Source organism: Lithobates pipiens, unplaced genomic scaffold (genome assembly GCF_037356315.1).
Source record: "Lithobates pipiens isolate NorthernLeopardFrog02 unplaced genomic scaffold, aLitPip1_a1.2 Scaffold_25, whole genome shotgun sequence".
Classification (NCBI taxonomy): Eukaryota; Metazoa; Chordata; class Amphibia; order Anura; family Ranidae; genus Lithobates; species Lithobates pipiens.
The window spans coordinates 11,755,002-11,780,226 of record NW_027507787.1 but is presented as its reverse complement, the minus strand read 5'-3'; the positions used below and the strand labels follow the sequence as shown (position 1 = coordinate 11,780,226).

The window sequence follows — 25,225 nt, the reverse complement described above, 5'->3', positions numbered from 1 at the left end:
TGTTTTGGAAGGATGGGGTTGCAAACAGGCCCAAGGACTGTTTTACATCAACATCTGAAACCAAAATAATGTTATTTGAATAAGTGTTTTGGTTAATAAAATGTTATGGCCATCTGTACTCCATTTCATGTCTGGTCTCAATTTAGGTAATGAGAATGGATGGAGTACCCATGGTCAAGCAGGTAAAAAGGAAAGTTGGGGACATCTGAGCTACACTGGTCAAGGACATAGTGACTAGTCTGCATACCACTTGTGACATAGTACCCTTCCTTAAGGGTATGCACATGGCATCTCACAGCTGGAACAAGTTTTATTCTTCACCGTTTATAATAAACTTTAAGCCTAGGTTCACACTGATGCGGGCTTAAAATTGTGCGATTTCAGCTGGACTTACACGTTTGCAAAGCGTATGAGAGTCCTACTTCAGGAGCAAAGTCAGACATCTGTGCATGTTCCTCAAGTTGCCCCAAAGTAGTACAAAGAACTACTTTGGGGAAAATTACAATCCAGGTCTTCCTTTTCCACCCTCAGCACCCAAAGCCTATGCAGAAATGCAAATAGTGTAATTCCTGCCAGAGCAGATTGCCGCAAAAGGATGGAACTCCTTGGTTTGAAATCGTACATTGAAAAAGCTTGGTTAAAGACATGTTCTAGAGGACTTTGCCAAATCTAGGTCTATTTACATATCCAACAGGTAAAGTTTAGCACCATCACAACTACCTTTTGGTCTGCTAATAAGGCATCCATCCCATAGAAGAAACTGGAAGGAGTAGTGAAGTAGAAGGATGGATTCGAAGCGACCTTGAAGAATCAGTTTTATATACCTTGGAACAGTTTTACTATACCCATTATATAGACATGTGCACTGTCAATTTGTTTTGTATTTAGTGTCTGAAATTCAATTTGGATTCTTACAAAAATACGAATTTGTTAATTGTAACAATTTCGAATGTTCATTCTGATGAATCATGAGGGTCTCCCTGTGCCGACTTCCTGGATTTCATCATAATGAATAATTGTAATTAACAAAAATTCTTATTTTGTCCGATTCTGAATCTCCCATTGACCACCAGTAACAGTCTCCCACCAAAAAAAAACAAAAAAAAAAGGCAGTCAGTCAGTCAGTCTCCCACCCCCCCCCCCCCCCCCCCCCAACCCTCACTCAGCAGCAACAGCAAACCCGATTGGCACTTTGTTCACCAGTCATGTTTCTGTTGTAATGGAATTTGGATCTGAAATTTGTGAAAAAAAAAAAAAAAAAAAAAAACTCAGATCCTCATGAATGTATGGAAATTCATACAAAACTAGTTGCACACATCTAACCCATTATATAGTGTTGAGTGGGTGGCAAACTATAGAACAGGTCAACAGTTTTGAAGACTTCAGCAAGTTCACACACCATTTTAAATTCCTCCGTTTATTAGCAAGTTCTAGAATTAGAAAAAAGTGAAACATTCTTTCAATGTTTGTTTTGCATTTTCTTCAGTCGTCATGTCTCCTCCACAGAACTTGTAACTGGGGAAAAAAAGAAAAAATAATTAATGAATTGGGACAAAAGGAAAAATAAACCCAACACAGCAAAAACTGCCCTGCAGCTCACTGAAGTGAAGAGGAATAAGAAAGGTTTACTGATGAAGTCACCACATTTCAGGGTTCTTGGAAAAAGACAAGGATTACAAATGGGGGATGAGCGTCAAGTTCGAGGTGAACTAATGTTCGACGCAAACATTGTTCGGTGAACAGGCAATTTGGATTTTTTGCGGCAAATTAGAAAAGCTGCAGAACACCCTGTAAAAGGCTATGGGAGAAATCAAAAGTGCTAATATTAAAAGGCTTACATGCAAGTTATTGTCCTAAAAAGTGTTTGGGGACCTGGGTCCTGCCCCAGGGCACATGCATCAATGCAAAAAAAAACAACCAAAAAAAAAAAAAAAAACTGATGTTTGGGAGCAGCGATTTTTATTTTAATAATGCTTAAAGTGAAATAAAAGTAATATTCCTTTAAATTGTGTACCGGGGTATAGTATGCCTGTAAAGGGAGGCATGTTTCTCATGCTTAGAACTGTCCCTGCACAAAAGGGTCATTTAAAAAGCACTTGCGGCTATAATGAATTGACGGCTCCCCGTAATACAGAGAACAGTCATGGGTCGGGGGGGGTGCACCACCCAGTTTGTGAAATGGTAGGGGGGTACTTCTGTGCCCCCTTACCATTTCAAAGAAAGTGTAAAAAAACAAATTTAACAGTTGCAAAAGTCCTTTACTAAAAATAAAATTCCAGCGGTGGTAATCAACTCTTGCTTTCCAGCGATGGATGATCATCTCTCCGGGGTCCAGCGATGGGTGATCTCCCTCCAGCGAAGCCATCCTCTGTCTCCACCGGAGATACTGAGGGAATCCCGGCAGCCTGACACTTAACTGAGGGTGGGGCCACGTCACCTGACCCCACCGCCTCTGACGCAAGGGGAAAGCCAGGCTTCCCCAGTGACGTATGGATGACCCTGTCCCCCTCTGATGTAATGGAAACCTGTTTTTTTGGCATGTACTGCTCAAAAAGTTTGTCGATCCTTGATTTAAATAAAAAGCTTAGTGACCACATGGCCTCAGTTCCAAGAGGCTTTGAGAACTAAGTGGTTTATAAACTGCAGTGCATGTTTGTGTCAGCCAGGCTCTTTGCCATTAGAGAACTAGTCAGCTTTTTACCCAGCACAGCCAGAAAATTAACCACACTGGGATGATGTGCTTCCATGCCCTGATGTGGTCAGTTTGGAATAGGAAAGCAAGGGGATGGGCAGGATCACTAGTCTTTTCACTGAATGCAAAGAACATTATCCTTTTAACCACCCCTCCTGCCCAGACCAATTTTCAGCTTTCGGTGCTCACACTTTGAATGACAATAACTTATGCAACACTATACCCAAGTGACATTTTTGTCTTTTCCCCCCACAAATAGAGCTTTTTGGTGGTATTTGACCACCTCTGGGTTTTTATTTTTTGCGATATAAATGGAAAAAACAAAACAAAACAAAACAAAAAAAAAACACGCATTTTTCTTTGCTTCGGTGAAAAAAAATTCAAATTGATAACTTTTTCATAAATTTTGGCCACAATTTATACTGCTACATATCTTTGGTAAAAAGAACCCAAATTAGTGGATATTTGGTCTTTGTGAAAGATAGAGTCTGCAAGCTGTGGTGCAAATCATACAAAATTGATCACATCTGATGTAACGGTGGCCCATCTAATTTCTTGTGACCCGAACAAGCCAGGAAAGTAAAAATGCCCCCCAAATGACCCTTTTGAAAGTAGACATTCCAAGGTATTTAGTAAGAGGCATGTGAGCTTTTTGATTTTTTCCCCACAATTCTTTGCAAAAGAAGTTTAATTTTTTCCACAAAATTGTCATAGGTTATTTCTCACGTGGCATGTGTATACCACAAATAAAGCCCCAAAATAAATTCTGCTACTCCTGAGTATTACAATACCACATGTGTGGGACTTTTCCACAGCCTGACCACATAGAGAGGCCCAACATGCAGGGAGCGCTGTCACGTGTTCTAGGAGCATAAATTACACATCTAACTTGTTGACTACCCATTATACTTTTGAAGGCCCTGGAGCACCAGGACAATGACAGATGCTACTAGCAGATGGGCACTTTTCCAAAATTAATTTTTTACACTAACCGCTGCGGATCTCACAGTGGTTCATCTCTCCCTCACATGCTGTCTATGTGAGGAGGGAAAGCCGGCAATGAGAGATCTCATGTTTACATATGAGATAAACACTCATTGGGCACACTGATCACGCTGTAAACGGCCGCTGTGATTGGCCGTTTAAAGCAATCTGTGATTGGCTGTGTGAGGGGGGACACGGCCAGCACAGAACTTGCCCAATGCACGCCCACGGCGGCGCGCAGAGGGGAAGTAAACAGGACGCCCAGGGACGGCCTCCTGGCAGATAGCGTCCACGCTGTAGCCGTCTTTTGGCTATAGCGCAGGCACGAAGAGGTTAAACACATGGTACTGACACATCAGGTCACTCAAAAGTAAGTAACATTCTTTAGTAGACCCATTGGCTTATTTAAACCTTAATTACACCTAAAATTGGATCTCATTTGTGGCACTTGCAAAATTAATAGGTTGTACTCAAGTCTTAGGTTTAAAATCTGTTGCAAAAAAATCAATGTTTATACATACATCTCTCCATTTGGTCCATATTGCAGTGTGACAGCTGAGGCACCTAGTTTAGGATGCAGGACGGAGAAGATTTTATGCCAGACAAATTCCACCATCTGGACAGGGTTCACATCCAACTCCACATCAACAAAAGCGGAGTAGGTCAAACCAGAATTAAGCAGTCCACTGCAAACAAGCATGTAGTTAGTTGCCAATCCTTCTGTACACACAAAGACAAACACAACACACCTTATGTCAACAGGCAGGGCTTAATCCCATTTACTTGGGGCCCACCAGACATACATATTACATAGACAGGTTCCACTTTTCTAGTACTGCACAGCAATTGACATCATATGGTGTCCTTGGTGCGAGTGAAGACACTCAGTTTAGCTACTAAAATTAATAGGAAGGAATAATATTTGTCAACACTAGGGATGGGCAAAAGGTTTGGCCCAAGCATCAGTTCAGCCCGAACATTTGCCTTTTTTTGCCAAACAGCGCTGCACATTCTGCACCCCGATTGGGCAAAACATTGCAAACTGGTTAACACCTTGTCCCCATGTTGATGAGGCTGAGGGCCCAATCCCCACAACCATGGCTGGTGTTCACAGGCAGCCAATTGGAATATGAAAGGCCTCTTTAAGGGTGCCCACTCCCTTTGTGGAGTAATCGGGTACATAGAACCCACAAAAAAAAAAAAAAAAAAAAAAATTGTGCTGGGAAATTTTATATTTCATCAGCCTCCAAAGACCGACCCTGGTTTTGGTTGCACAAATTCCTACATTAGGTGCTGCCGATATTTTGTCACTCGCTGCTGTTAGTGGCGATATTGACACCTGCGAGCCGCCGCAGAGCTGACGCTCCCCCCGCCCCCAATGGATGCGCAGCATCTTGAGGGGCTGAGAGCACGAGAAGCACAGCTTTGCAGCAGTGATTTGAAGCACGATCCCATTGAGTTGGAAACACAATATCAGCGGCAGGTATTGTAAATATATGGAAGCTGCAGTACTTTGTTGGGGATTCTCCGTTTACTGCAATCCTAAGAATTTGAGCGTCTCCAAGCAGTAAGATAAGGGCAGATTTGGCCAGAAGGAGCTTAATTCCCCTTAAAGTGGAGGGGCACAGACTCCCAGCAAGAGCACAACGGCAACTGAAAGTGTCCAGTGCATCCCCACACAAAATCCAGTGAACAAGAGAGCAACCACCCCAATTTACAAGTAGCTTTTACAGCAAGGCACACACAAAAATGTAAAACCAGGTGGTTTTAGTTGCAAGTTTACCATGCCTCAGACCAGAATACAGTTGAGACCGACATACCTGTAAATTGTATACAGACTGGAACATTCAGCTTTTCCACAGAGCGACACTGAAAGAGACCCAGGAACGAGATCCAATCCAGTGATTAAGATAGAGATGTTATACCTCCAGCCTATAAAGAAAAACACAGTTACAGGAAAATCACTGTTGGCATTATGGCAAACCTTTGCTGCACCACCCTTCAAAGGGACGCTTAAGATTAAGCGCCTCAAGTCCACAAACCTTCACCCCTTCGAGTCCAGGCCAATCAGATTTCACATCGGCCCTGTGTGTCAGACGTTTGTTGGTCACAACGACCACCGATTTAAAAAAAATAAAAAATAAAAAAAAAATAAAAAAAAAAAAGATTCTAAATTCACATATGGTACATGCTTTTGCTTGTGATCCAAAATAGGTGGCTGATGGCATAACCCATACAGTAATTGCTTTAAATTTCTAAAAGTCTAGTCCACGGACCATTTTAGCTTTAGAACAGGTCAATGAACAGAAAAGGCCTTGCCTTTCTTCGGTAGCTCATTTTCCACCAGTAAGGTTTTGAGCACCAAACTGAAATGGACCTTGTTGCATTGTGGGAGTACAAGAAACCATATGAAGTTTAGTAAAGATTGCTGGACATAAAGTCCCAGGTTTTCCTAGAGAAATGTGTCCAAGCAGCCAACTAACCACCATTAAGTGGTTTGTCTTCTGTGTTTGGGTAGAAGGGCTGCCTAGTAGTCACCCTGGGTAATGACATTCTAGACTAGGCCAAGAAAAAAAAAAAAAAAAAAAAAAAATTACATTATCCCTCAAACGACTCCGATGCAGCCCTTTTTCTTGCTAGTCAGAAAGAATTAGCCCCCACCAATTTGGGGTGGTGTGTCACACAATTCCCTATATCTGACAAGAATTTTCACTAGGATCCTAGAGGCCAAATTGAGCAGGGGTGGAGAAGGGTTGGCAGGAAGCGCAATTTGCCTCTGCTGTGTGCACCCTCCTCCCCCCAGTTCATAGTAATTAGGAAGCCAAGAGGAATTTATGTGTAGCACCCTGGAGTTTAGGCAAGGTTGCTCCTCAAAGTTTACTTGCCAGGAATAAGTCCTCTTGGCCAATTGTTAGAGATCAATTGATAGCGCCCCAAGTTTGGCCTTGTTGCATTTTCCTCTACCACTAGGTGGCTGGATACCTGGTGGTACTAAATAAATTTTACACACACACACACACACACACACGAAGGGCAATGCAAGGTCAGAGGAGATTGGATCTGTCCCGGGCACATCTGGTTGCCAAGAGGTCTGAGGGCCTATCCAGAAGTGAGAGCCGTGCAGGGTTGGGATTGCCACTTGCAGGCTAACCAAAAGTGATGGTTGTGCCAGCTGGAGGTAGAGGGGGAAGCTGTCCCCACTAAGGGACCAGTGTGAGTAACTGAAGTACAGAAGCAGAATTCTCACCAACCAGGAACGGTGAAGAATTGGGAAAATTCAGCAAGCATCAACCCAGGGACTCAGCCAGCAGAGGGGACGCTTGCAGAGCAGCCTTGTGTTTCAAGCCAGGGACCGAGCAAGCCAGTGGGTTGAAGCTTGAGAGGCATCTTGAGTGCCAAGCTAGGGACCCAGCAGAGAGACAGGGGTAACATTTGAGGAAGATGCCATTGAAGATTAGAGGAGCTCAAGGGTTTTAGTGGCAGTGAATAGGCTAGAGAGACTGGGAGCTTAGTGGGCTGAACTAAAAGGACTGAAAGAACTGTTAAAACTGTTACCATAGGAGACAGCAGCATGCCTGTACATTCAGCTGTGGAGTCTTGTGGGATGCCTTTCCCTGCATGGCTGTACCCCTGTTGAAGTCAGTCTGCCAATTGAACTTGCAACTACCCAAGGGTGTCCTGGCCCTAACCCTCCCCCAAAAGTTGAGGAATAAACTTATTCAAGAAGAGTCTGGCACCCAATAGCTTTAACTACTTTACACCCACCATATACAAAAAGATATCTCTGGCCCTGGAGGGCCTCATTAGACTGAAGGCCTGGACCTTTCTACATATTTAAAATGAAAATAAGTGGATTTATTTGACTCTAGATCTGCAATTCATAGCTCAGCCTGAATGCCAAACACACAAGTCTGAAGGATTCTGGTATTTGTTTTGCCCCAACCATAAAAGTAGTTTCCTGAAGAACTTACGCAGGAAGTTTGAAGGGTCTCCAGTGTTCAAGAAAAAAAGCTTGTTGTCTGTAGAGTCTTGATCATGACCAAATACATATTCATCTGCCTTGTATCCCATGAAGGCACAACTTACTTTGGTGCATGGGAAACCAAATCCCTAGGAGGAAAGAAAAAGAAAGTTCAACTGAGGTCACGGCAGCATGCCTTTCATCCCTCACCTTATTAAAAGGTACCAGAACGGGGGGGGGGACCCCCACACACACCTACTCACTCAACCAGAATGGAAGCAGTAAAAGCCAGGTTACTTAATGTGTCTGCAATGCAGCAGCCTGCTCTCAAACCACTAATGGATGATCATGCAATTTGTGCATCTTTGCAAGTGTCCAAAATACATGGATACTATAAAATGTAAAAACCAAACTAAAGAGAAGGAAGTCATTTTGCTTTCTGCCATCAGACATGACTTTGTCATGTCACATGGTCATAAGCAAGTTGCAAATCCCATCTCAGCAGGAACGGGAGAGGGAGAGATTTTTATATGGAAGGGTTAAAGTCTGTTGGTGTAAATAGCCCTCCAGTTACTGTAACACATTTTTTGGCCCAGTTGAAGTTGCAGAAGAGAACTTGCATGAAGACCAACCTTTTGAAAAGCGCTGTATGATGAAGCAGAGTAACCAATGAAACCATCAGGCCTCAGAATGCTCTTTGTAAAGAACTTAAAACTCATTTGGTGGTTACAGAACATCTTCTCGTACAAGTCTGGAAAAGCAAGTTATGCAATTAAAAAAAAAAAAAAAAAAAAAGATTGTGGAACACCAAATGTTCACAGTGAAATAGGGGGCTCCATGGGTGTTACCTACCCTCAGTCACACTATCAATATCCTCAAGTCTAAAATATATTTTCTCACAGCTGGGCATCTTTATACCACCATTGGGGAAAAAGTCAACATTACCAACTGTCTGCTTCATGCCAAAGCCTAAAAACAAAAACAAATGCAAGTCAGACCAATATTATGGTTATGCCCCTCACTACAGTAATGAAGGCAAGCCAGAGGAAGTTCAAATTTAAGTTGTGACTTAATGCAGCTTCTCTTGAGCATGCCCATTAGTAAAATTGGGGTTACATTTTTTTCTGTGAGCAGCATGGTTTAACTTGTTATTGTGCAGTAGTTAAAGTATTACTCCAACAGCCTGGGGAGGGAGATTGTGACCCTTAAACCCCTTCATTTTGCCTTCCATATGGACTACAATGCATAGAAAAAATAAATAAAAAAAATTACCAAGATGAAATGCATCAAATGACCCATCTGTGTGAATGGCATCAACAAAAATTGCATCTGTAGGGTCCAGTCTCACTTCAGGTGGGGTTTTTTCAAAGTAAGGCCCAGCTGCATCCAAACCTAGATAGTCAAGTGAAAAAAAAAAAAAAATTATAATAATTTATATCTGAGAGACTTTAAAAACCATCCCCCCCCCCCAAAAAATTTCACAGTCCCTTTATAGCATGGTGCTCAACCTGTAGCCCTCCAGCTGTTGCTGAACTACAAGTCCCATCATGCCTCTGCCTTTTGGAGTCATGCTTGTAACTGGCAGCCTTGTAGTTACACAGCTGGAGGGTCACAGGTTGAGCACCCATGCTTTATAGGGTAGATATTAGTGCACAAAATCACCAACCCTTGGGTGCAAGCCATCTGGTCCCGGTGACTTAAATGTTATTTCTCAGTCCATTTCTAAATTCAATCCTCTGTTAGCCATGACGGTAGTTCCTGTGATGTGTCACGAGGGTAAACGTTTCAGTTTTGGTTACCGAACACCCCTCGTGAAGGCTGAGAATATGTTCTATACCCTCACAATCTCTCCATCCTTAGTAACCACATTCCATTCATCATTCTTTATGGGGCCCATATGATCCGACCTCCCCTCCTTACCATTTATATACTATAGAGTCTTAGGGCCCCCCCCCCTTCCTATGTGCCTTTCGTGTTCCATCTTAGCCGCCCCAATTGCAGATAACAGAACACATGTAAGGGAGCAAAGTTGGAATGCTGATGATCCCTCAGCCTTGCATCTAAAAGCAATGAAGGCCTTCATAAAATACATTTTTTTTTTACATTGGAGTTAAGCCATCCAGGACTTATTAGCCCTTTTAAATTTTCCATTGGGATGCACTAGCTAATACCCTCATTTAATATGCTCTTAAAGCATATCCATTTTTCCCCTCAATGTTTTGTTCAAGATTTTGTTCCATTTAGTATCTTTTAGCAAGGATTGTAGTTTAGGGAAGTTGGCTCTTGAAATTCAGCATCTTTGTATTCCCCATTTGTGCGATCTATACTGAACCAATTGACCCATGATTGCCATTTCCTAAAATTGTACCACATTTACACATCCATGATCAGGTCTGTATTGTTGGTAATCAGTTGGTCTAGTAACACTTTGTTTCTTGTTGGTGCATTTACCATCTAACCCACAAAAAGGAAATGGCAATATGAATGCATGGTTCCTTCCCAGTCCGTGTCTGGAGAATTAAATTCCCCATTATATGGACGTTTCCCTCCCCCCCCCCTCCCCATCTCTGCTGCTAATCCAAATTGTGATAGGAGATCCTTAGCATACACCCACCCCCTGTAGCTCTCCCCATAAGGATGCAACCTCCTCCCTTGCCCATAATTTGTTATACAGGCATACTCAACCCCTTTTACCCTCTATCCCTGCAATATAAGGAATACTCTTAAATGGTTGCCAGCCAATTATGAAAGCTGTTGAACCAAGTCTCTGAAATTCCTACATAATCAAAATCCTCCTTGTACAACAGTAACTCTAGTTCTCCCATCTTGTCTGCTAGACTCATGGCATTGGTGAAAATGCCATGTAATTTAGACCAAGTGCACACTCTCTATTGCAGGGGTAGGGAACGTTCCCTACCCCTGCTCTATTGGGTGTTCTGAGGTTGCAAATAGGACTTGTTACTACAATTACCTCAGGTTTAGATGCTTTAGTCAATCTACCACTAATGCCCCCAATACTACTAAATTGAATATGTTCTGCACTGACTATCTCTGTCAGTGCAGAACATGCCACAAGATGTACACAAAGTCACATCTCCACACCCACAAATTTAATAGGGATTGTACCCTGTCCAAAATGACTTCGACACCAATCCCCAGGTACTCTATACTCGTGCACTCACAGCATGGCTAGCTCTGTACAGCAGCTGCCGAGTGAGGAAGGTGGAGGCCAGGCAGAACTCTGGTCCCTTCAAGGCCTCATCAGGGGGGAGCAGAAGACTGAACACTGCGGCCATATCTGGTGTGGGCAGTGCTGAAATAACACTGCCCCCCATGGGTTGCAAAGCATTTTGCATAAGTGGTAGATCGGGGACAGATTGCTTAGCTAGGACAGGCTCCAGTGGAGGAGGGACAAAAGTAGGGAGAGATGCCATCCTACATCAGTCATCCTCTCCAGGCCCTGTTGTCAGTCTGCCTTCCAGCCACCTGGATGTGGTCAGGTGTCTGCAGTGTGCCCTGTTCACTGAGGGTTCCAGTCCTGAGAGTCCATGACCATCTAGTTGCTGTACATCATGTTAATGTGCACCTGGTCCATGCAAACACCTTCGGTCTGTAGCAACCTCTTGCAGGTCCTGCGCTGAAAGCAATGCGGACGAGCCCATCAGTTGTGCTGCAGCGTCCACAAGCACATGCCTGTAGGAGGAGCGCACAGTGACAGGTTAGCTCAATCTGCTGCTTTTTCCATTGTCCAATCATAGGCTGGAGACGCCAGAAGGTCGTACCTCCAGGAAATCAGGTCTCCCGCACTGACAGATCTATTTTCCAGGGTAAATACGAGGTGTGAGAGACGCGCTTTCTGCGATTAGCCTGTTACCTGTGCACTTTAAATATTTGGTCATATTTTATGAAAGGATATCCATATTACCATATAAACAGGCATAACTGCCCTTGAGACCAAAAAGGCTACTCCATTGGAACTCCCTCAATAGTCAGTGGATTAATAAAAGTTGATCCTACACACCTTTTCATTCAACCTATAACATGCAACTCAAACGTCAATCAAAAACCATGCTGGGCAGGAATCTTGACAGTACCCTCCACCAAGCAACTTTCAGCTGGTTTCCATACAGCATATGGCCAATTTAAAGTGGAGTTCCACCCTAAAGTGGAGCTTCCCTTGTACACACGGTCGGACATTCAGACAACAAAAGCCGTCAGATTTTTGCCGAAACTGGTGTTGCATACACACAGTCGGACAAAGTTGTCAGAAAATCCGATTATTCAGAACGTGATGACGTTCATTCATTACGACGGGACTACGTTCAGGCTAGTAGCCAATAGCTTTGGTCTCATAATTTGATCTGAGCATGTGTGGCACTTTGTCCGATCATTTTTAGAGAATTCTGATCGGACAAAGTCCGATCGGATCATGTTGTCGGAAAATGTTATAGCCCAGCTCTAAAACTTTGTCGGTCGGATATTCTGACAAACAGTCCGATGGAGCCCACACGGTCAGATTATCCGACACAGTCCGATCGGACATTTTCTATCGGAATATCAGACCATGTGTACAAGGGCTAAGACAGGTATTTGCACCCACTTCTGGGCATAGACTCCCATGGGAGTCTATGCCTCTTCCTGTCCCGCTCTGGCACACATGGGTCCCAGAGACAGCGTGGATCATTTCGTTGAGCGAAACATGCATGTGCAGTAGGGAACCGGGAAGTGAAGCCGCAGTGCTTCACTATTCCCTCACAGAGATTGGCGGCGGACATCGCAGGACCCTGGGACAGGAGAGTATCCATTTATTAAAAGTCAGCAGCTGTAGCATTTATAATTTTTCTTCCAGTGGACTCCCTCTTTAAGTGTACACCTGCAGAAATTGCATAGTACATCATTAAATATAAGGATTGTCACTTTAATTGACTCGTGATAGCAATGTGTGATTGAAAGCCAAGACTTTAAAAGGTCATAGTGCTTGCAGCGGGCTTGACCATTTCTTGTAGGTTGTGTCAGAGTCGTGTTTACCACTTCCCCATCTAAACCAATTCTGGCGCTTCGCTCTTGCATGAAAAAAAAAAAAAAAAAAAAAATCATAATTTCTCTAGAAAATTACTCAGGACACCCCAATATTTTTTTTTTTTTGGCAGAGACCCTAGGGAACAAAAAATGGTAACCTAACTTTTTGGCACAGTATTTGCACAGCAATTCTCTGCAAACAATCCTAAATAAAATCAAAACACATGACGGATAGGACAGCTGGTCACTTTGTCAGATGCTCCAATGAACTGAACACATTTTTATAGTGCCAGAACTCCATTCCACCTACCAGAAATTCTTCCAATACCCCTCTGTCTCTTTCCAGCTTCACCAGCAACGTGTGCCCCCAGGCTGTGCCCAATCAGGTGAACTTCATGCATTTGATAGTCATGCACGGTCTGGAGGAGGAGATGAACAATTTTAGCGGCCATGCTCTGAAGTGGGAATAATGCCTTCAACACCACCCCATTTTCCTAGCATACCATTAAAAAATTTTAGTAGAAGGGAAGAAAAAAAAAAAAAAAAAAAGTTTGATTTGTTGACATGGTACATACCTGCAGAAAGCTCAAGAAATAGGCAATTTCAGCCCCAACCACACGGATATTGTTGGATGCTTGTGTGTAGAGGGCAAACGATCCTCCACTCCAGTCTACACAGAAACAGTTCACATCCAACACCTCTAGGAGAGTCTACAAAACAGAGGACTTCATGAAAGATCAATTTATAAACAGTTGGCCAGGACCTCTTGCCTTCAGCCACACTGACCTGACACATCTCTACCAGCCATGGCTTGTTCCCGGTCTCCACAAAGCCATGGACGACAAATATGGATTTTCGGCTGGGTTTAAAGTTGGTACCAGTGACTGACGAGACATTGAGTGCACTGATCACCTGGAAGAAATATGCTCAAATCAATGTAGTACTCAACTACTAGTGATAAGCTAAACCAAGTTTGTACTGCTCCTAAATATTTGGCAAAATGCATTTTTTTGGGCAACTGAGCATGTGCTTTCAGGATGTAAGACAAATTGTAATTTTTGTTAAAGAGGATGCTATGGTCTTTAAGCATTTTTTTTTCCCCCCTAGGCATACTTGGAGCACCCAAACAAAAGTCTGCGGTATTACTCAGTACAACAGCCTACATTTTCCAGCCACGGTAGTGAGACTGGCACCTCATGAAGTTTGGGAAACAATGGGTGAATCCCAGGCTCCTCATGTAGCGGGCTTGTGAGCTGATCTAATGCTCAGTATATGGAGAGATGACAGAGGCCAGGTGGTTCAGAAACCACACAGTAACCCAAGTTAAGACTAGTACAAAGTCACTCTGTATACACAGCCACACAATAGTGCAGAGGGCACCCAGACATTGTTGGTACAAGAGATGGCTGGAAGGCAGACCCCCCCACCCCCCCCCCCCCCCAAAAACCCCACACAGCAACTTTAAGGGAGACAGTGAAGGGCTCCCAGATGAAACAGCACTACTTCCTCACACTAGGTACTCTGTCCCCGAGTTGGGCACTTTGCAAATGTGCACCAACCAAGAGTGTGACAGTGTCATTAGCACTGCCCACACCAAAATAGCTGCAGAGGTCAGCCAGGGTAGTAGTGTACAAAATCAGACAGCTGTTCTCCCAGAGGTACCCATGGAGGCCTTAGAGGAATGCATGCTCCCCCTACTCTCCATGGCAGGCTTCAGCACCATTATGCAGAGAGGTTAAGCACCTGCCTACAAGCCATCTTCTAAATGGCCGTGTTAGAAATAGCTTCTTAAAGGGCTCAAAAGTCAGTTAACATTGATCTGGATTAAAAAGAAGCAGCTTCTCTGGTGTCCTTACCCATAAAGCCCCATGGGACAGCAGTGTTATGGTGCATCATGTGAAGAATCAACAAAAGGTTTAAAAAAAATAGTTATACTTTTGTCTGGCAGATTAGGACACACACACTTATAAAGAATGCTTTCAGAATTGGAAGTGTCAATTAACAAAATCAAGTCATATTTGGTGTGACCACTCTTTGCCTTCTCCAAGTACACTACCGTTGGATGGAACGCCACAGGTGGCTGTTCAAAACATCTTGGAAAATTAAACCCCAGATCTTCTGCGGATTTAGGCTGCCTCAAATCGTTCTGTGTCTTATGGAATCCCAAACAGATTCCATTGGGGTGGGTCCCGTCCAAACTCACTCCCAGATCCTCCTTGGTGGTCCTCCTGCAGAATACATTTGGGACCAATCATACGCCTCACTGATGGTATAGCATGATAGATAAGCAACTGCCTGCATCTCAGTATAGAGGACACCATTGACCCTGACCAAAGCAATTTGCAGAAATGCAGCCCCAAACGGATGATAGGTTCGTGACTAATCTGCTATGTAGAGTGGACATGGCCACAACCCCGCTGTTCTATGGGGTGGTCGGATGAAAAAGGAATGCATGTCCATCCATTTCAATCCGATAAGAGGTGAGTTTCTGGCAGACAGGATCAGATACCGGCATCAGTTGACATCCTCCACTCTACAAAGAGCAATGGCTAATCCGAGGGGGGGGGGGGGTGGTTCGAGGGAAAAAAATAAAATAAAAAAAAAAACCCTCAGTTACAGCACCAGTGTGCCCCTTACCCATCTCAGGCGTCCAATCACAGTGCCTGTTGCTTCAGCGAATCAGGTGACAGGTAACCAGACCCGGTGCACCCGATTGGCGGGTCAGTGTTAAGGAAGCAATTTGATTCCCTAACAGCACTACGTAAGCAGCAAATACACACAGTAGTGCACCTACTGTTTACCAATTTGGAAGGCTATTAGAGCTGACAGCTGTAATTAGGCACTTCTGAAAACATCCCCGCTGCTGTAATTCAGATGCCCAGCACCCAACAAGGGGCTGGACACCTGAATAGGGGGCAGCAGCAACGACAATGGATACATGCAATGCATTCATCTATTGAAGATTGACGGGTGCAGGGGAGAGGGGGGGGGCAGCACTCCTGCGCCCTCTATGGATGCACCGCCACTTTAAAGCAGTTTTCACTTGGTCTTTGGATATGAATTCTGAATGGGAGCGAATCTTCCCTCCCCCTTCAATCAGATGAGCGATATTATGAGGAAACTTGTGTCAGCATTCCTTTTGAAGTGAATAAAGCAGTAGAAAACACTTTTGAACTGTGCCTACAGGTAAGCCCATCTCCTAAACTAGGGAAGGCAGTTTTTTCCTAGTTGCCTTGGCCAATTGTTGGATCAATTGACCTCTCTAAACCTGAAGAGGTTGCGCCCTTCTGTCACTAAGCTCATAGTTGCCAACATTGCAAAAAAAATTCTGGGACACTTTTTGGTTGTAGTTGGAGCTATATTATAATTAGGGGCGAGGCATGTGTTTGTAGGTGTGTCACAGTGCACATAGTGAAAAATGGGCATGGTTTGCGTGAACTAGTAGGCGTGGCTTAAATGGGCATGGCTCAAAGGGGGTGTGGTTAGAGTGAAATGAATGAGGGATGGAGAGGGAAAGGGGGAGAGGAATGAAGGGACAGCAGCCTCAGATCCTACACAATAGAAAATGTGTATTATAGAAATTTTATCAGCAGATAAAGATATTCCAAACACCTGGTGTTAGCGCTTCAATCATCCATACATTTTCTATTACAATGAAATCATTCAACTCACCATAATGCGGAATCAGTGGGATCCCTGAGCGTGTCACTTGCCACGTTGCCTGCCCCCAGCAGAGTCAGTCCTTGCTTCAGGTGCCCCCAGCAGAGCCATAGTTGCCCCCGTATACAGTTAACCCCCCTGCCTGTACATTAAAGCTAAAGACTGTTACACAAGCCTTAGAGCAGATTCCTGGCATGATGAGCGGCAGCATTGTGTGTTCAGTGGAGAGGGGAGGGGCCGATCTGTGCAGCTAACCCCAGCTAAAATATTGTGAGTGAGAGGAGAAGCCGATTCATTGGCTGTACAGATCGAGCCCCCTTCCTCTCTCCACTGAGCAAAAGGGGGAACGATATAGTGGCGGCCGCCATTTTGTTGAAGCCTGCTTTTCCAACTGAGCAGCAAAAACATTGATTTCCCAGGGCAAAATCCCGAATCGGGACAGCCTCCTAAATTCAGGATTGTCCCGAAAAAAAAAAAAAAAAAAAAAAAAAAAAAGTTGGCAACTATGCAAGCTAGTGACTTTAGATACAACAGGGTCTTTGCAAACTCAGACATGAATGGATGGGGTGTCTCAGCCAATGTGCAGGGATTTTCTTTGGTCCCTTGGCCTGCTGGGAGAGCCCATTTATTTTGGTGGAGTCAGGTGATTGACATGCATTACGCTGCCTCAAGCTGCTAGGCCTGAATCCTGAGGCCTATTCAGAAGCAGAAAAAGCAGCACAGGGTTGGGACCGCAGGATTTGAGTCCAACCAAGAGTACAGGTTCAGCTGGATGGGAAGCCAGTTTAGCTTGGAGGTAGAGGGGAAGCTGTTGCCACTAAGGTCTCAGGCACCTTGTTAACGGAGACCACTGAGTAAGCTGAAGCCAGTATCAGTCTCATCACCAGCCAGGGACGGTGAACTGGGAAAACTGCAGCGAGTGCCAAGCCAGGGACAGCAGAGGCGACGCTTGCCAAGCATCAGTGGGTGCCTGCTAGGTCCCTGGCTTAATCAGCAGGGGTGACCCTTGGAGTATCTGAGATCCAAGCTAGGGACCCCACAGGGAAGCAGGGGCAACTCTTGAGGAAGATACTGAGTGGGCGACAGTGGTGTAGTGGTTAGCACCCTCACCTAGCAGTAAGAAGGGTCACTGGTATGAATCCCAAACACGACACTACCTGCCTGGAGTTTGCATGTTCTCCCTGTGCCTGCATGGGTTTCCTCTGGGTACTCTGGTTTTCTCCCACAATCCAAAGACATGCAGGTATGTTACTTGGTTTTAGGCTTGTGCAATTCGTTTCGTAACGAATCTAAATTCGGCCGAATTTTGCATCTTTCGGACATTCGGATGCATCCTAATGTCCGAATTAAAAAATAACGAACAACAACGAATACGAAAGAAATATAACGAATGAATTCGAATGAATTCAAATGGTTGGATTACTGGCAAAGTGCATTCCTGAGAACTGAGTGAGAAGGGTGTTGTAATGTATTTGAGCCGAGGAGAAGAGAGGTTGTCATTGTGTGTGTTAAAAGATTCAATAAACAAACGACTTTCCAAACTACGAATCAATGCATCCAAATGTCCGAATAAAAAAAATAACGAACAACAACGAATACGAAAGAAATATAACGAATGAATTCGAATGAATTCAAATGAATTTGGTAATTCTTTAAAGATCTAATTAAACAAAAGGTCAGCTCAAAGTAAATCTTATAGTCCAATCAGCTAATTAATTTTGTGTCAGAGGTTGGATTACTGGCAAAGTGCATTCCTGAGAAGTGAGTGAGAAGGGTGTTGTATTGTATTTGAGCCGAGGAGAAGAGACGTCGTCATTGTGTGTGTTAAAAGATTCAATAAACAAACGACTTTCCAAACTACGAATCACTACGAATGTCTATACATACATAAATATCGAATTTCAACGAATACGAACGAATGAATTCGACACTCTACGAATAATAACGAATTATCCGAAAACGTATTAACGTAACATAACGAATGTAACAGAACGAAATTATGTATTTTACGAATGACAACGAACCGAAACTAAACGAAATTTTCCATTGTGCACAAGTCTACTTGGTTTCTGTCCAAAATTGGCCCTAGTATATGAATGGGGACCTTGGACTGCTGGCTCCTGGAGGGTAGGGACCGATGTGAGTGTGCAATGTACAGGGATAATTGTAGCCACACACTCAGGTTGAATTGGGTTGACTGGAATCTTTATTCAACCTTACTAACTATGAGTACTAAAAGTGGAGGTGCTCAGGGAATGCAGTAGCTATTGGATCCAAAGTCTAGTGAAAGACTGGGAGCCCTTTGAGCAAAGACCCACAGTGGAGAAGTGTAGGTTTTGTCAATTGAATACCGTTACTATACTGCTACAAGATTGTTTCCATAGAAGACAGCAGTCCTACCTATACAGGAGTGGTGTCTGGCTGGAGGCCTTCACCTGTATAGACTTCTATTAGGTAGACAGCTCAGAGTCTGCCAAATTATGGCATCCACTTAAGGTTGTCCTGGTCCTAACCCCCTCTCCCAAAATTTTGTTTGTTTGAGACAATAAATCTCTTTACATTCAAAAAGTGTATGGTGCCCTGTTGCATCTTGCAGCGCACCCACCTTACACAGAAGGATGTCAGCTGTCCAACCCTGGAGGTCACATTAGGCCTCTAGAGGTCTGGGACCTTGGTACACCTGCAAAAAGTATATATTAATTGGTTTGCACAAAAGTTATTGCATCTACCAAAAAGGGGAGATTTAAAGGCACTCCGGGGCCCTGGATCTGTGCGATTTCCCCTTGTCAGAACATGACTAGTGTAGCCCAGATAAGACCTACTGTTTTAACCGACCCTTTTACTCCCAACCTTTTACCCCTTTTTATTAAGAGACCACACCATTCTTTTATGGAGTAAAATGGCCACAACAGCCTTTATTAAACCAAACAAAAAACTCCAAAATTAAATTTTAATATCATAAACATTTTCCACAACATGTGGAAACCACATATGAGAAACATGTTTTACCCAATTTTTGTTAGTCAGTGACTGAGCTACATTTTCCAAGTATACATATCTGTATACACACCAGGGGGCACTGCAGGACCTTTACCACAACCTTACCGCCCTCCAGCTGTACCGCTTGGAGACAACCACCTTTCCTGCAGTGCAACAACACCATTAACACCAAAACTTTTGATGTACACACTGGAGAGGCCATCTCCTGATGAGCCCCCCACCTACTTAACCACCTCTTTTAATGCTACCGTCACTGACCAACAATAAATACCGCCACAGCCTGAAACCTCACCCTTGATGGCACCTCCACACCCACAGGGCCGCCCTAATACCCTTCTGAAGCCCCAGAGACCAAAAGGTAGATACCCACGTCAGTGAGGTGGACCCCATCCTTTCGTAAATAGAGACCCACATTGGTCTCCAACTCTCTATGGCGAATTACCAACCCCCCATCCCGGGCCAGAAAATGCCCGATCACTTTATCAACCCTAATCCGCACCTTATTCAGTCTATACACCAACCGGGCCATGCACCAAGTAGTCCGTGCCACCATGTCTGACCATAGTATCAATGTATCCGGGAAGGCCGCGTGCAGGTACACTAGATCAGACTTTATGTCCGCTATCAGATCCCTGACAGTCGGCACTCCCAGGTCATTGCCCCCTGCATGGATCACCAATACATCTGGTGGCCTGTCCATCCTCGCATACTTCACTTCCGGGACCACCCCACAACATACCCGGTCTACCCAGCCACCGTATCACCGCCTCCCTCCTAGAGATACCCAACTGTCTGCCACCTGGTCTTGCGTCCCCTCTCCAGGCACCCCAACATACATATGAGTGCCCCAGGATCCAGGATGAGGCGAGTAGGCCCTCCATCTGAAAAGACGAACACAACCCAACTGTCAGCGAACCAACAGCATCCCCGCATCTTAACCAGTACTAACATAGCAAACCCCTGGCAACAGCAACTTTTTTTTTTTTAAATTATTCACAAACCAACTGAGGTCAAATGTAAGAGGGGAATCGCTTAGATTCCCATCTACCCAACCTGCGCACCGCCGCCTCATCCAACCCGCGCCTGGCGGCCTCAGTGGCCACCCCAATGCGGAACAAATGATAACAAAATAACGCCGAACATTGTTCGGGGGTTCTTCTCACTGACACTTGCAAAGATAGCAAAGGCTTGTAGCCAATTTGAAAATGTACGCGGAATCAGGCGGTAACGCTGTTTTTCTTCGTCCTCCTTTGTATCGTCCGGTTTCACCCTGTCCAGGTTAAACGTCTCAAGAGGTAACAGGGAGAAAATCTCCACATATTCCCCTTTCCAAATTTTGTCCCGGACCTCCTGCTTTAAATGGGCTCCTAATGGTCCCTCGAAGCACACATACACCTTGCAGTGCGCCGCATCCGCGATCCTCACAATGTCGGCTCTCCCAGCTGGCTCCGTGGTCCCTGACACCACTGCACTAACCTTCTCCGTGGCCTCCACCGCCTTCTGGACCGGCTGTGCCCCCGCATCTGAGGGACCCTGCTCTCCTGACGACCGGCACCACTCTCGCCATGGCGCCACCCCCAGGGGCATCCACCAGCACGTTCACCTGGCCACTCACGAACTGGCCTACCAAAACCCGCAGACCATCCAGCAATGTCTGCAACTGACACCCGGGACCGTAGCCCCACTCTCCACCCGCGGTTGGACAGGACCTGCCGACAGCGTAGCGGGAGGCACCGTCTCTCCCCCCCCCCCCCCCTTACAGCAGCCCCACAACACATTGGCAAAAATCAACATTCTCATGGGACTTACCGGGCTGACTGGGCGCCGCTCCAACAGCCGCTGAGCTGACCTCCCCAGCCGCGCACTGACCTCCTGACTCCTCCACGTCATCTGACAATTCGCCCTCAGACAGACTCCCTCCATCTTGGTACTTGAGAAGCGGCAACCCCTCAGGAGAGGGGCTCCTGGACACCGGGCGCCTCGGCCCGATCCTCCGCCGCCGCAGTGCCGGCCAAGCGACGTTGCTGTCCTCCCTCTGAGTACGCAGCACCGTCCAGAGACACACTAGCACGACCCCCAGAGGCTGTTGCTGACGCCCCCCTGGTGTCCATTCCCCCCGGCTTGTGCGAAGCCGCTGGGGTGTTTGACGCGGCCCGCCTCCCCCTCTTCGCCACGCTGCGTGGCGTCACGTGTACGAGGAGCAGTGAAAAAAACTGCCTCCCCGTGCGTTCTCTCTTCCCGACTGCCCGTTTGTGGCTCCGCCCCCCCTTTTTAAATGGCTGCTCCCCCTCCTTCGTTCCGCCTACATTTTCTTTAAACCCCACCCCCTAGTGTGTCACTCGACACACTGTCACGCCCGGCCCTCCTCTACATTCCTCCTGGATGCATTCTAGCTCCGGTCCTCTGGAGATTTGCCTCGTTTACACAGGCAGATCCCAGGTCATACTCTGCAGTGACAGATCGCAGGTGGCCAGTGGACAGTCTGCACCCAAAAGATTAGTGGGATTGAGCCACATTGCTGCAGTACAACTGCAGCAGCTGGTCCTTAAGTAGTTAAAATATGGCTTGTGTACATTAGTGAGCCAAATCACACAAGCAGCATGTTACATTTCTAAGCTGTAATGTGCACCAACTGTACATTAGGCCTCCAGGTTGTCATTTTGCATTCAGTTTTACAGAAAGTGCTCTTGTAGCAATGTATTTTTTTGCCTTTCCCTCCATAAAAAAAATAAAAAGTTTCATTTCCAGCACCTGCTGGAAATGCAACACCATCATTGGTTGTGCTCTCAACCAAACTGAGAAGCCATCCAATGGCTGGTGCCTAAACTGATCACATGTGCAGCATCATGGCATCAGGTTAAACGAGGCAGAGATTACAGCTTCCTTGGCTGAAAACAATGGGAGGTGGGGAATATTTCTATGAACTTCCAACTTGGAGCAGACTTACTTGGTACTGATCAGGATTCTTTTTAGTAAAGAGCAGGAATTGAGTGTTGATCACTTCTGGTGCCCATGGTAAGCGCCTGATGGGTCTTGCCAGTGTTCCAGAATAGGGAGGGTCATCTGTGAAACATCCCAGCCTATCATAGCAGATGTCAGCAGCTGAACAGACAAAAAAAATACTTTATTATGGATTGGTCTTTCACTGCACCATCATAAAAAATCAGCAGCTGAGGAGAGAAAAGAAAAAAAAAAAAAAAAAAAAAAAAAAAAATCTAAGAAACCCTGAACCCCCACATAAGTTATGGGTACTTGATACTGTATGCAGAAATCAATGTTAAGAGCATTCGCATCCTAGCTTGGATATATAGCAAATTACAGACCCAGAATAGGCATGCAGTCAGTAAAGTCTGTCCCACAAAGTGACTAACCAGAGAAGTTTTAGGACAGCCATTGCCGACCCCCTTACAAAATGTGTCTGGATTATATAAAATAATTACACCAACACAGTATAAGTTATGCAAAAGGAAACAGAGGCTTAATGCAATATTGACAAGATATACAATGGCTTCAATGCTTTTAATTCACAGACCTGAAGACATCCCCCCCCCCCCCCCTCCAGATGCCATCCATACACAGTTATCACCGGCTGACAGTGTGCACTTTTAAGGTAGGCCATTTTCACTGACATTTTTTATGGATACACTAAATGCTTTTGTTTTATTTTTATCATGCCTCTTTAAGTCTCCCCCCCCCCCCCCACACACTTTTAATGCAATTTGGCCATAGCCACTGTAGCACACCTCATTACTGCCCTTTTTTCGGGTAACCAAAGGCATTTTACAATCCTATAGCATGTACTACAAAAAAAAAAAAAATAAATAAAAAAAATAAAAGCTGTGCGCCACAAAAATGTTAGTGTTTGGCCTAAAGAAAAGGTGGCAACCCTACATCCATGGGGGTACGGAGTAGCGATTTCTCATCTACATAACAGTGTCAGGACAGACTTAAAGTAATCAGCATTGGAGCCAGAGCCAATATTACCAAAAGGAAGATGACAGTGGCAGCACCCATACTATGGTAGAGTCATATATACAAGGTTTCCATGCTTTTATTAAAAAGTGCAACCTTGGTCTGGACTGTTGACTAAAGCTTTTGCACAATTTTGCCATACCTAGTCTTCATGTTTTCAGCCTCTGACCTTGATCCTGCTTGTTGTGACTTGGTGCCTTCCTGCCCTACTTAAACACTGCTTGTAAGCCAACCCTCTGCTGGTCTGGGTGGAGTTGAGGCACCACCATTTTACTTCTACTCATCTGACACCAGAACCCTCAAGTTGCAACTCCTTGGTACAACTTCCAGGGATACTTGGAGGGGAACTGTGCAAGAGGCCACCTTCATACAGGTACAAACCATTACGTATGGCCAGCCCCATTTTGACAGAAGTCAAACCCAAGACCAATTTATGTTCAACAGGAATGTTGGAGACACAGACATCTAGCTTTTCTGAAGCTGATCTAGTTCAGTCTCCAGCAGCAGAGGACCGACAACGGGAACTGCCTGGAAAGGGGATGTCACTCAGAGTTACTATTGGGCTTCTGTTGATGGCTGTTTCCACTGCACACATTGAAGCCAAATGATGGAGCAGCAGAACAGTCAATTATAACATTCTTCTTTACAGGGTTAGATAGGATGTGCTTGAGTGTAGGTTTAGCTGAACTTCAGCTTTTAATTGAACAAGCCAACGTTAAATTCCATGCACTTCAGTTTTAGTACATCAACCCCAATGTCTGTGGGATCATCCCTCCATCAACCTTGTTTGGGAGAATTAGGTTTGTCAGCCAGTGGGCTTAATGGGGAAAAAAAAAAAAAAAAAAAAAAAAAAAAAGGAAGATATATTTTATTGCCAGCTTAACAGTTCCCTTTACATTATAATATAGACAGTGAGCTTTCATGGTCAATACACAAAACCAATACTGTACCTCACGGCTGTGGGTTTTAGTCTTCTAGGGAATGTTAAATCAGCAATTATGTTACATACCAAAGTGTTAGAGACACTACAATGCTTACCCAACAGACTAAAACATCGGTTGACTTTTAATATATTGACGCAAGCAAAGGGATACCATTATGGCAATACCCATGTAATCTAGTATTACAACCAGCTGTTTCGTAGAGCTTGGATGGAATTATTTGTCAGGTTTCATCTGTGACCCCATTGGAGAGTCGATGTCCCTCAGAAACCCCATGTGAGAGGTGGAGCCATTGTCACAACATTTCTGGGGTGTTCTCTGCATATTATCTGTATATAGATGCCTCCAGCCTGCCATAATGCATTAAAAAAAAACCACCCCTTTAGGGGAGTATGTAAACAGTGAGGACAGACCATATCGGCCCCATAAAGAATGAGAAAGGGAACCTTGTTACAAAGGATGGGGAGATGGCGAAGGTATTGAATTTATTCTGTACGGGGGGAATTGGGGGGCTACAGTAACAAACTGCAATGTTTATCCTCATGACACATCACAGGAAGCACCCTCATGGCTAAGAGCACAGAATCAGGAATAGACTTGAAAAATGTAAGTCACCGGGACTTAGGGTATCAGCAGATTGGTGCTATATTGGCTTTTTTTTTTGGAGGAGTTAGACTTACCGGTAACTTTCTAGGAGTCTTCCAGGACAGCCTCTGAGATATAGGGCTCCTCCCTCCGGGACAGGAAACACGTCAACCCAATCAAATAAAAGGTGTGGTCCTCCAGGCCCTCCTCAGTTTTACTCCAAGAACCGCCGGAAGGCTCTGAAAGACATAACACACTAACAATCACGTTAGTACACATCCACACCACTTAGTCCAACTTAAACAACTTTGGGTGGGAAACCAGGCTGTCCTGGAAGACTCCTAGAAAAAGAGTTGCTGGCAAGTCTAACTCCGGTTTTCTCGTATCATCTTCCAGGACAGCCTCTGAGAT

At 44.8% G+C, this 25,225-nt stretch overlaps 1 protein-coding gene across 1 annotated transcript; it reads right to left on the bottom strand.

Moving 5' to 3' along the window:
- Window positions 1-1,436: 1,436 nt before the first annotated feature.
- On the bottom strand, window positions 1,437-22,710 carry LOC143930037 (pancreatic lipase-related protein 2-like). Its single transcript, XM_077453936.1, has 12 exons — window positions 22,688-22,710; window positions 22,264-22,438; window positions 13,443-13,568; window positions 13,232-13,366; window positions 12,967-13,075; window positions 8,910-9,029; window positions 8,490-8,606; window positions 8,270-8,388; window positions 7,648-7,786; window positions 5,497-5,608; window positions 4,198-4,362; window positions 1,437-1,515 (listed from the first exon to the last, which is right to left on the bottom strand). Exons 1-12 carry the CDS (start codon window positions 22,708-22,710, stop codon window positions 1,437-1,439), a joined length of 1,419 nt encoding a protein of 472 aa, XP_077310062.1.
- Window positions 22,711-25,225: the final 2,515 nt, after the last annotated feature.